General features: G+C 46.7%; 1 protein-coding gene across 6 annotated transcripts in view; it reads left to right on the top strand.

The window, feature by feature from the left end:
- TLN2 (talin 2) overlaps positions 1-6,729 on the top strand; it is a 473,758-nt gene extending 467,029 nt beyond the window's left edge. For 5 of the 6 annotated variants that reach the window (XM_037833795.1, XM_037833797.1, XM_037833791.1 and 2 more), the window contains 4 exons: positions 1,087-1,149; positions 1,241-1,468; positions 4,290-4,415; positions 5,840-6,729. In XM_037833795.1, coding sequence (XP_037689723.1) covers positions 1,087-1,149; positions 1,241-1,468; positions 4,290-4,415; positions 5,840-5,968 — 546 coding nt within the window. In that variant the 3' untranslated portion in view covers positions 5,969-6,729. The remainder of the gene's footprint in view (positions 1-1,086; positions 1,150-1,240; positions 1,469-4,289; positions 4,416-5,839) is intronic. The other variant, XM_037833796.1, reaches the window with a different exon arrangement.
- The last annotated feature ends 5,686 nt before the right edge of the window (positions 6,730-12,415 follow it).

The raw sequence follows: 12,415 nt of genomic DNA, 5'->3' as shown, positions 1-12,415 counted from the left end.
TAAAGCATCATGTGTTATTCAATGTGGGTATTTGTATATCTCCCTAGCTGACGTGCAGTCTGTCTCTTTACACTCCTTGTTTATCCTCAGCTCTACCTACGTGCTGGCCTTGTCATTAGGACTCAGCAAGTACTTGTTGACCGGCCAACAAGTAGAGACAAAAAAAAAAGGAAGATTGAGAAGAACAGCCTACTTAACAATTTCAGTTTATTTCAACATCACTAAAGGGTGTTCTATTTGCCAGACACCTTGCTAGGTACCAGAGAGTCAGACTTGAATATGGCATGGGAACTGTCCTCTAAGAAACTTAAGTTCAGCATTCAAAAAGTCAGTAAAGGAACTTCAGCTGAACTGGGGTGAACTGGAGGATTATGTGCAGGACCTTGGGATTCTACCTGGCATTCAGCAAACCCTAATGTGGTGCCTGAAATTGCTTGACGGATCCCCCATTTCATTGTCATATTCAGATACTCGCGTCTTCCCTCTCCAGCCACCTCCCACAAGTATAAAGGTCTTTTGCTGCCATAGCGGCTCCCTCTAGGTCTGGACAGAAAATGTTTCACACGTGGCCATGATCTGTAAATAGAAACGGAGATCTTTTACATCAGGCCTCTTCTCACCCCACCCCTGACAAGATGGTCGGTGTTTCCTTACGACAAGGGTCTGCACTCACAGGGAGGGGGATGCCCCACCCTTTTTTACATCGTCTACCAGAAAAGTCACCTTGCAGCTTTCAGGGCCAGGAATCAGGAGAGATGTAAGTTTCCCTTGGTGGCTCCGGTGTTTCAAACGGAGAAAGGTCCTCAGAGGAAGAGAGTATCTGTGGCTAGTCCGGAGCCTTTTTCCTAGATTCTTTGTGGCCCTGGTGGAACCAGCCAGGGTGTGCCAGTGCAGTCTTCAGCTGGCCAGGGTCCCCTGTGAGAAAGGGGGTTCCATCCCAGGCCTGGTGCTGTCTGTGGCAGTGGCTGGCAGGCAGTGTGGCCCAACTGAGATGTTTGTTCTTCTCTAGCTCCAGAGCAAGGTGAGGGTGCTGATTGCCCTGAGCCTTCCAGCTCTCACTTCACATTTCCAAACTCCACTCTCTAGGTCGGCTCCATCCCCGCCAATGCTGCAGATGATGGACAGTGGTCACAGGGGCTGATTTCTGCCGTGAGTCACCTTCTCCTAACTCCCCCTTTGCTTCTTGGACCCCCTGAGGGAGGTGGGGGCCCTGGGTCACCTCTCTGTTGACTGTCCCCAGGCCCGGATGGTGGCAGCAGCAACCAGCAGTCTCTGTGAGGCAGCCAATGCCTCCGTTCAGGGACATGCCAGTGAAGAGAAACTCATCTCATCTGCCAAGCAAGTCGCCGCTTCCACCGCTCAGCTGCTTGTGGCCTGCAAGGTGAAAGCAGATCAGGATTCAGAGGCCATGAGGCGGCTACAGGTAATGGTCACTGATGCTGGTAGGAAAATACTCCTGTTGGAGCGGGTAAGTGTCTGTCACCAAAAGGGACAGTCTCACTTCCTTAGCATGACACACCTGGCCTTCCATCAGCCAACCCTGTCGCACTTTCCAGCCTCATCTTCTACCACTTGCTTCCATGTGTCCTACACCTCCTGCCCCACCAAACTCACATTCTCCACGTGTGACTTCTAGACTCAGGCCTTGGGGCCTTCACTCAAGTCTTTGCTCCACTTAGACTGCCCTGACCCTCCTCCTCACTCCAACCCAACGTAGCAGACTTCCGCTTGTCCTTTGTGACTCATTGCTAGTGTCACCTCTTCAGGGAAGCCCTCCCTGACTCCCAGGCCTCAGGTAGTTAGTCCCACCTCTGTCCCGTCAGAGCCTCTGATCAGACCATGCATAAGGCTCCCATCACATTGCACCACCACATTTATTTTGCTGTCTGTCTTGGACAAGACTGTGCACATCTTAGGCACAGGTACCATATCTTCAGCTCTGCATCTTACACCTGATAGAGGCCCTCATTCAATGTTTGCTAAAGAAGGGAGTGAAAGGATGGAAGGATTCATCTAATACAATTGCTAAGGTTTCCCAGAGCCTAAAGAGCATGCTCATGAACCTGAAAATCAAGACCTTCCCAGAGCATATACTTTTTCCTGATTGCTTTAATGATAAAAATATTATAAACATAACAAAGGAAAGGTTTAACAGAAAAATCACATAGCCTCAACATCTTCATACATCGAATGTTACCAGTTTTTTTCTCTTCCTTTTTTTAGGTACACACAAAATAATTTTGTCTAGTTGTAATCATGAGATACATTCTGCTTTTTTTTCACTTAGCATTTAATCATAACATATTTTTTCTCTTGGAGAAAAGGCTTCATAATTTCTCTGTGCAAAGCTAACTGCTCCATTCTTCACAAGTCTCATTTTTAATGATTGCATGATATTACATGAAGTGATTATGCCAGAATTTCCCTATAGATTGGACAGTTAATTTCCAATTTTCTGGATTTTTGTTCTAAGTATTATAATGCAGACTGTTTATGTTGCTAAATATATGTTTATATGTCAATGAATAAAATCATAAATGGCAGAAATGTGTGCACAATTCCACAAAAACTAAAAACTCTAGTTTTATTTTGAGAGTTGTCGAGTACATTTCTGTTTGTCTGACCCACCTCCCTCATCTCCATTTGACTTTCAGGAGGGAGGAAATTGAGGAGCAGCATGTTTTGTGTGATTCCTGGGTTTTGGGATCACTTCCAAGGAAAATATCATGAGTTAAGGGAGACCTGGGTTCAGGTCCTGCCTCTGCCATGCATTTGGTGCCCAATCTTATATAAATCATTCAAAACTTTTTAGGCCTTAGTTGTCTCATGTGTAAAATGGGTGTAAAGATACCTGTACTGCCTCTTATGAGGATTAAATAGCATAACGGATAAGAAAGTGCTTTTGTAAGCCCTGAGGACTTACACAGATGTAACAAAGCATCACTCTTGTTACCATCATACAGATTTAATCAGATGCTGGAATTGTCATGTCTGACCCCTTACACTGAGCTTTAGCAACTACTGAGCTAAACCTGGGTTCAAATCCCAGCTCTGCAACTTTACAGCTGCAGGACCTTAGACAAGTTACTTAACCTCAGTTTCCACGTTTGAAAAGTGAACTAATGATTTCTGACCCCATAAAGCTATTTAGAAGATAAGCACACGATGGCATGTGATATAAGCAAGTGCTCACTGTCTCCACTGGTCACAGTGGATCACCATTTAGCCGGGCCATTTAGCTTTGAGAACAGAGAGAATCCCAACTTTTTGATGACTAACCCCCAAGCACAAGCCCTTGACTCTGAGGAGGGTTGGGAAGGGCGTACAGGAGGATTAATGAAACTTTGACCAGGACTGGAAAATTCCAGTTTCCAGCGGGAGAGGGCATATTCTGAGAGCCACCCTCCATGTGTATTATTACCACATTGGTAAGCCAGTGTGAACCGTAGCGCTTAATGAAGCTCTGGAATTCATACTGAAAAGCTTTTTAAACTGTCTTTAACAATTGCCCCATCCTTGAGCTTGAGCATGTAACATAAAGCCAAGCTATGATTGTACAAGGACATCTAGAAAGGTCCTAGCTATTCTGAGGCTCCCAGCCCTCCCACACAGGGAGCTCCCTTGCTTGTCCTTTCATGGATGGCCTTTCATTCCTTCAAAAGGCATTCACTGAGCACCAACTTGGGCAGCCTTTGTCCCAAGTGCTGGTGATGCAAAGACACAAGTCACAGCCCCTGGCCTCCAGTTGCTCACTGTCTAGGAGGGAGCCAGGCACCCACAAGCATGGTAAAGGCTACAAAGAAGCAAGCCTGGAGCACTCCAGGAGCCTTGAGGGGGAGAATTAGGTAAGGACAAGTTGGAGAGGAAAAGGTGATACCTGAGCCAAGTCCTACAAACATGTGCTGAACTGGATTGGGGAGCAGGAAGAAGTTTTCGAAGCCAAGGAAGCAGCCCCTGAGTGTGTTTCTGGTAACACACCTATCACATTGCTGTACTTATTTATTTACATGATTGTTTTCCACAAGAGAGTGTGTGCTTCTTGGGGGCCAGGAACTGTAATTCATTCATCTGTGAGGAAAGCTGAGATGGCAAGTGGTAGGTGCCAATGTTAGTAGAATCTATGGATGGAAGGACAGACAGACAGATACTCACTGGCTAGAGGGAACATCTGTCTTATCATTGAATGGTAAATTGACTCATGGGCTCATGAAACTGTGCCTTCATGTCTGTTCTTGCCAGATCCAAATGGCTGTTTCTGATGATGTATTTTGTGTTTGTTCCCTCTCCAGGCAGCAGGAAATGCTGTGAAAAGAGCCTCAGACAATCTTGTTCGTGCAGCCCAGAAGGCAGCATTTGGCAAAGCTGATGATGATGATGTCGTAGTGAAAACAAAGTTTGTGGGGGGTATTGCTCAGGTGTGTGATTAAATCCAGAACAGTGTCTACCCCAAAATGGGCACTGTGTTGTAACAGAGCCAAAATAGCAATGGCTTAAATAATATGGGTGTTAGCAATCTAGGTAGGAACGGTATGGTGGTTCCTTCATGTCCAAGCCCCAGACACCATCTGCCTTAATGCTTCACCTTCCCCAGGATGTTGCTCCTGGCCACTTTGTCCAAGCTGTCTCAACAACCACCTCTGCTTTCTGGCTAGCAGGAAGGTGGAAAGGAGGAGAGGAGGGCATGACTGAGGTTGCATACATTGCTTTCACTCCCATGCCTTGATCAGCACTTAGTCACATGGCCAACCTAGCTGCAAAAGAGGTTGGGAAATGCAGTATTACTTTCTGAGCAATAATGTGCCTAGCTAAAAATCAGGGATTCTGTTATAGAAAAAGGGAAGACTAGAAATTGAAGAACAGCAATATTGTCATTTAAATAAAATGATGCATATGGAGCTGCTGCGCACTCCAGATATTTGGCCCTACAGAGAGAATGAATGCTGGCCCTCCTTGACCTTTACAGAAGTAAGTGAGATTCTGACTTATGCAAGACTGCATTGTCATGCATGGGAGTGTGGAGGAGATTCCACGAAATCAGACCTGCAGTTTTGGGTGTGTGTTAATATGAATCAGTTATACGAAGTTGTTTTTCTTATCACCACCTGGAGCATGGAGATGCTGTCACCTAAGTTACATATTCTCCATGCCTTTCTTGGCTCTTCCTGAACCGCTCCCTGTGTTTGGAAATGCCCTGGGATATATTTTGTCCCCAGAATGTGTTTCTGGAAAGTTCCATGAGATGTTTCACACGGAACGGTCTCTGATCAAATAAGTCTGGGAAAACTATGCTTTCTGCCCTGCCTTGGAGCATTACAAATTCATTAGCATATCTAAGACTGAAAAGTCCCACAGGAAAGAAACCTCTTCACTTTCTTGAAAATAAACTTCCCCTTTTCACATGATACTATTAACTAGTATCCCACAGACCACACCTTAGAAAGATGGAGTACATACACGAAGGCCATCTAGGGGTCAAGGGCACCAGCTTTAACTTCAAGCTTGCCTGGACCACGTCCTCCTCTGCTGTCTGGGTGACTCTGGGGAAGTGGACTCACGTCTCTCAGCCTCAGGCTCCTCATTGGAAAGAGTAGGACTGTCCACAGGGCCTACCTCACAGGGTTGCATGAAGATGAGATAATCCACGGAAGGTGTTCCCACCACAGCCTGGAGCGGAACAGGGACTCGGTAGATGTTTGTTTGTGGCCAGAAGTCACCTTGTCTTCTTGGACCACCTGGATCATTGGTCCCAATGCACTGCTGTGTCCCATTGTAGTGGGGGCATGGGAGGGTGCTTTCCTGAAAAGGCTTTGATCATCCACCATATTGCTTTTTATTCTAGATCATTGCCGCCCAGGAGGAAATGCTGAAGAAAGAGCGAGAACTAGAAGAAGCAAGGAAAAAACTGGCCCAGATCCGTCAGCAACAGTATAAATTTCTTCCCACTGAGCTGAGGGAGGATGAGAGCTAAGGCCAGAACCGCAATAGCAAGCCCCAGGGGACAGCCCTGCCAGAACTGGACAGAGTGTTCCTGGGAGGCTGGACACTTACCTAGGAACTGCCTCCTCCCCCTGGGGCGAGCCAGGGCCCTGAGTGTTCATCCTCCCTCCTGTGTCCCATCGGGCATCGGCTGCATGATCATGATGTCACACGGTACAGTGTCCCACCCACAGCTCCGCTGCCACCTCCCTCTGCCTCACCACATCTCAGGAGAGAGGGGCGCATGTTTATATGGACTGTTACCAAAAAACGAGAAGTCAGTATTATGTCATTCTCAGACACCTGTGCTTTTGTTGGTCCTTCTCTAGGCCTACTCTCGGGCCTATTTGTGAAATCTTAATTGGAAAAAAGTAATGGCTCGGGGAAAATCATGATGTCAGAGACGTATATAGATATTCTTCTTCTCAGGAGAAGATGGAAGTTGGAGTTGGACACGGATAATAAAAGCCAGAAACATAAACGAGTGTGGACTCCAGGAGGGTAACTGGGATCCTCCTTCCATGTCTTGAGCTCTGGCTCACCCCAGCAGGTGAAGAATTTCCGCTCCCGTTTGCACGCTTTCCTGCCTCAGTGTATAAGCTCTTTGTACAATCTTGACCCATCTTGTATTCTGTGGCCCAGAAAATCAAATGGTTATTTTTTTTTTTGCCTCCATAAGCCAAAGGGCAGAGGTATGGGAGGCCTGCCAGGGCTTGGCAAGCAGGGCCTGTAATAAAACACGTGGGCTCCTTATTCTGCAGAGGCTGTTTCAGTTCATACAAATTCACCCACACAAATCCGTGTCCCCCAGATGACAGTCAAGACAACATCCCTTTCTTAAAGTTTCCAAGGTGGGGTTTCAGCTGGAATAAAGCAATGCCTTGGTGACTGTTATCTCTTCCAGGTCCTGCCTTGGCTTCTCTGCTCTCAAAATGGTCAGAATTCAGGACTGGAAGGCTTCTGTTTAAAAATCTGTCATCCATCCTCTCTTCCAAGATGGACAATTATTCTACATTTTAATATTCCTAAATTTAAGGTGAACCTTTAATATAGTGGTTATGCTCATTAGCCTACCTTATAAGAGAAGACTTCTCTTATTCAGAGGCCATCTTATGGATGCCACAGTCCTAGAATTTTATACCATCTTTCCCCCTCTCTCCTTTTCTCTCTTCTTTTCAGAGATGTCTTCTTGGAAGGGCATTTAAGACCTTGACTCTAACTTTCATTTGAGCCTTTACCCAGGACAGTACAGCATATGAAGGATGAATGCTCACAGGGTAGACTTCATGCCGAATAGGAAGTGTCTTTGAAAGTGTTCACAATGGAAGATGAGTTAGTATTAGGACATCCATGGTTTTCAAAACTGCTGTCTGTTGAAGGCGCTCAGTCTCCTCTTCTCTGTAATATGTTATCACACCTCATGCCCGGGATAGCGGCACAGTCCTGCCCAGGGGGGAAGTGAGGGATTTGGTCCCCAGAAAGGGTCACCCTGAGACCTTGCCCAGTGCCCCTGTTTGAGCAGAACCTAGCCCACATTATGGCTTTAAAATATAGTTCAGTTTTTGACAGTTTCTCATGTTTGAGATCTGTAAATGCTACACATATTAAAATTTTTTCCAGATTAGTAAAAAGTTAGAGGTAATACAGTCTAAGTGAAAAGCAAGTGGAGAGAGTATATGGGGAGAGGGTCACTGCATGCCCCTCGGACTGGAGGTCACAGGGTGAGCACAGGATGCTTCCTGAGATACTTACGAGTCAGATCCAAAGGCTCAGAATCAAGTTGCGTTAGTGGTCTCATGTCACGGGACTCTGGGTAGCAACTCCCTGGCCCAGCCCACCCCACCCCTCCACCTTCTGTTCTTCCAGGCTATGCCCAGGACAGCTGCCCCTCTTTCCCTCCCACCCTGTCACATCCTGGCATCCCAGGATCAAGACGGAGATTGGCAGTGAGTTCTCTTTCCCTGCCTCAGTCGTTTAAAATCTCTACTGCATTTGATACCAGAAACTTCTCCAGAGACAAACCAAATGGAAAAGCCTGTCCTTTACAGCTTTAAAGAGTAGGCATGGAACAAAGTTTCTTTTTGAGGATCTATATAAATACCCCCTGTCTGGATTTGCTGTTGCTAGGAGCTCTTTGGGAGTTGGTTCCCAGTTGTCATCTGGCGTGGTCCTGGTTTTTCATGTCCCTTCCTCATCCACTCTGCATGTTTGTGTGAAAGGCCTACAGCTGATTTGTTCTTTTCTCATTTCATAAAATTATTAAAAGGTGTGGTTTGCCTGGGCACTATTTATGAGGCACTATGTAGGTGTGACATTGAGGGGACTTCTGGTTCTCCATCAAAGGAAGATAATGCAGGTATGAGTCTGCATCTGGGAATGGGAGCTTTCCTTTCAGAGCATCGAGCAAGAGGATGGCTTCAGTGTGTGAGAGAGAGAGAGAAAGAGACAGAGGCAAAGGCACAGGGTACCACGGAATTCCATAAGGCTTCACTGATGCCTGAGGAAATTCAAAGAAGAAATAGACTTTGGGTAGGAAGAGGCAGTCATTTTCCTCTGAAAGAACAGGCTTCATGGACAAGTAGCTCAGGAGCTTTGGACTACACACAGCGAAATACAGAAGTGCATGTGCTCATCTCCAAACCTGATGTGGGACCTTACACGGGAAAAACTGGAAGGTTAGGTTCACCTCCCACAGCTGAAGTAGAAAATGCAACCTCCGAAAATTACCACTCCCCCTCCTTCCTGGGGTTAGTGGAGTAGGTACAAGATTGCTTAACCAGAGTCCTTGTTTTGGAGGAACCAGACTTGGAAATATGAGGCATTTCTATTCTGCAAGAGAGGGGCATCAAGGAATCACTATGGCAACCAACAGTGACTGCTTTCCCTCTTAAAATAGTGATTTGGGGTCTCTAAGCCAATGATAAACATGGTTCTCATGTCTTTGACTTGAGACAAAAGCTGGGGTTGGGACTGAGCGAGAAGCCTCGACACAGGCTAGGAGGGGTGAAGGAGCAGACGCTGTCGAGTCTCCTGCATCAACGCGGTACTAGAAGCTCGCCCAGTCCTCGGCAGCTGTGGAGAAGTGATGTGGCCTCTTAAAGAGGGCAAACCAAGAGTCAGCAAGGCCTGGAAGTGGCAGACATGGAGTTAGAAGCCATCTACAGGAGTTCAGATCCTCTGCGAGGCTAAACCAAACAACCCATCGGAAAAGACCTGACTGAGAGCCCCAAAACCGACTGTGAGGAGCAGCCCTGGGCTGCTGAAGAAGAGGACAGAGCCCTGGAGGTGGGAAAGGCTTCCCAGAGCAGGGCATTTTTCCTGCCTCCTAATGAATACTTTACCAGGCAGAGAAGAGTGGGGAAGATGGCAGGCGGCATGGATGGCCTACAGGGAGCTGGAGCAATTCAGAGAGGCCACGAGGCCACGGCTGGGGCATGTGGCATGGAGAAGAGGGTGGGCGGGACACACGATGAGAGGCCAGGGGATTTTGAATTCAACTGGGATGTTTTCTCAGGGGGAATCGCTCCATCGGGAGATCCGAGGAGATAGTCTGTCCTTGGAGTTTTCACAATCTGTACTAACAAAGGGAGTTAGTACTGCAACTAGGGAGTAAATTAGGTCCCACCCTGTTGTGCCATAGAAGTTCAGAGCCAAGCCACAGAGCCTCTCCAGTGTGACGCACTGCAGAAGGGGGATTGCTGCTGGGGAGGCAGGACAGGCTACTTCCAGGGAAGCAGTATTCCCTCTAGATAGCCAACAGTTACCAAAGAGCATGCACTGACCCTTTTACCCCCATTTAATCACCACCACAGCTACAGAAAGCATGATGCACAGGCACTGTTATTATCCACATTTGACAGATGAGGAGACTGAGGCACAGAGAGGTTCGGTAACTTGTCCAAGGCCACACAGCTAACAAGTGGCAGAGCTGGGATCTGACCCAGGCAATTTGGCTCCCAGAGGCTATGAAAAGATCACCCAGCCAGTGAGTATCAAACTGTTGTGGCTCAAAAGTAAGTCCTTGCTCAATGTACATGGAGTCAATCAGTTGACACAGAGATTTTGAGAAAAGAAAGAGTTTATTTAGCAAAGACCAGCCTCGCAAAGACAGGAGAGCAGTACTCAAATCTGTCTCCCCAAACTGGAGAAACTGTTTTATAGCATCCAAAGACAGGCAGGCTTAGGATAATGAGCAAGGCAGTTCGAGATGACAAGGTTGGAGATAGTCCAATTACTAGTAGCACGGAGTGATTACATGCTTAGGCTACAGGGCATGTCAGGCGAGCTGACTCTTGATTACAACTGGCTTAGTTCAGTGAGATAGCTTAGGAATTCGGGATGTTTGGTTCTGGGCTGACACATATTAATAAGGGGCTACGTGCAAGGGCACCCGACTTCAGGGTTGCAAAACAAGATAAGGGGATACAAATGGGGCCAGTCACAAGTCGTCTTGTTATTGTCCAGTTACAGGGTTCAGATTGAAAACAGTATCAGCAAAACAAGGTGTCTGGGTTATGGTTCAGAGTGTGTGATTTTTACTATTGTAATTAGACAAAGTTTTCTTCTAGGTTAACTTTCTTTTTAACTACACATATACTTGCGGTTGAAGCCAATTAAGACTGGTCTGGCTGGAGCTGTTAAAAACTTATCTATGGGGAGTGTAGGTGGGGATTTTGGAAATTGGAGAAAAGATAAATGGAAACTTTTGCATCTTAGGGTGGGAGATGTTTCAGAAAGTGGTTGGGAGGGTGGTATGAAAAATGGGTCAGGGGCTGCTGTGAGACCAGAGCCTCCAACTCCAGTTCGTTTCCAAAGCTCACGTTTTTAGCCAATAGTCTGTGGAAAGCCTGGGTCTGAGCCTGGCAGATTGGACAGAAATGAAACAGACCAAGATGGGAAGAAAGGACCATGAAGACAACTAAAGCTGGTGGGACAAGTAAGGATGGAGCTGCCAGCCCTCTGCGGACACACGGCTTCATCCAGAATGAAGGAGGGGACAGGGAAGCCTGGTGGAACGCAGCAGACCTTCAGGCTGTCTGCCTTCTGCATGGTAGCCAGTCTCCAGGTTCCTGGGAGCTCACCTTCAGCTCACCTGATGGATCAGGGAGTTACGTTTGGTTACGAGCAAGCAACCTGACAGTCCTATTCTCCGGTTTGCATCCTTGAGGGATCCGTATTTGCTGATTAGATGGATCCTGACAATGCAGTTTTTGCAATCAGGGACATGCTATTCCTGGGTTACATGGAGGAAAAGCCCTTTGCACCCAAGTTTGCTATCCTCGTTGTTATCCATCCTGGGGCGCTTTGACCACAGGGGGCAGTGTGGTTCCATGGGACATGAGTAGATATGGTATTCCTGTTTTCCTTGAAAAAAAAAAGGGGGATATTGCATGAGCAGATACATTTAGGAATCAAGGTGCTAAAAGTTAAAAGGGCCTATCTACCAGAAAACATCTTAGGGACTTTAATACTATTATGTATTGGGAATCTCCAAAAGGAGCTTATAATTTAGAGCGTTAGCCAAATTTTTTGGTCTTAGAGCCCTTTTTTAAAAAAATCCCAGTGTACTTTGAGGGACAGATGTTCCAAGGAATACACCTTGGGAAGCCCTGCTCTAAAATCCCATTGGAATTATTGTCTGGCCTCCTCCCCTCCCCCGTAGTCTATGTAGCATTCTCTGTCTAGGTGTTGTTTTGTCTGTGCAGCGGCCTCAACCAGTTCACTGGCAGGGATCACATCTTGTCAGATATAGCCTCCCCAGCACCTAAAACTGAGGCTTGGATAGATGAGCTATTTAATAAAGATTGATTGCCTGGGTGATCAACTTCAGACCATGCAGTTTGCAACCAGTATTTATGACCTGTTTGGAGATCAGTTGTTTTGGACTCTGGATGATTTGGACTTGAACAAGCAAAAAAAAATAACTGTTCTCAAATAGGTACCACCTCCCACACCTGCCCCTTCCTCCCTCCTCAGATGGCTCCTCCACACCACAGGGCAACACTCTTGCCTAAATTACTGTCTCCAAAAATTGCTTTTCTGGGGTTCCCTGCAAAAAACACAACTTGGTCCTAAATATCCTAAAACCTCCTGGTAACACTCACCATTGTCCAGCAAGATCCAGAAGGTGGGCTCCAGCCAGAAAGGGGTTTTACTAAAATACTGAAAGGACTTCAGATAGTATGAGCTGATCCCAACCAAAATCCCAAATCCCAGTGAAATGTGAAGGCAATCTGGAAGAAAAGGGAAAGGCTGCAGGAGCAGACTTCTTTAATAAACCTCGAGTGTCCTATTGCAGTTCCATTGCCTTTCCTCATAAAGGCACTTGGACTTCAGCTCCCCAGTCCTCCTTCCTTCCCTTTTCTTGCCGCATGAGCCAACGCAATGGAGTGAAAAGAACTTGCCCGAGGGTTGGCCTTCAGATAGACACAGCTTTGAG

The sequence above is a fragment of the Choloepus didactylus genome, chromosome 4 (assembly GCF_015220235.1).
Source record: "Choloepus didactylus isolate mChoDid1 chromosome 4, mChoDid1.pri, whole genome shotgun sequence".
Classification (NCBI taxonomy): domain Eukaryota; kingdom Metazoa; phylum Chordata; class Mammalia; order Pilosa; family Megalonychidae; genus Choloepus; species Choloepus didactylus.
Note: the sequence above shows the minus strand (reverse complement) of the source record. Positions and strands in the feature narration are given on the sequence as shown.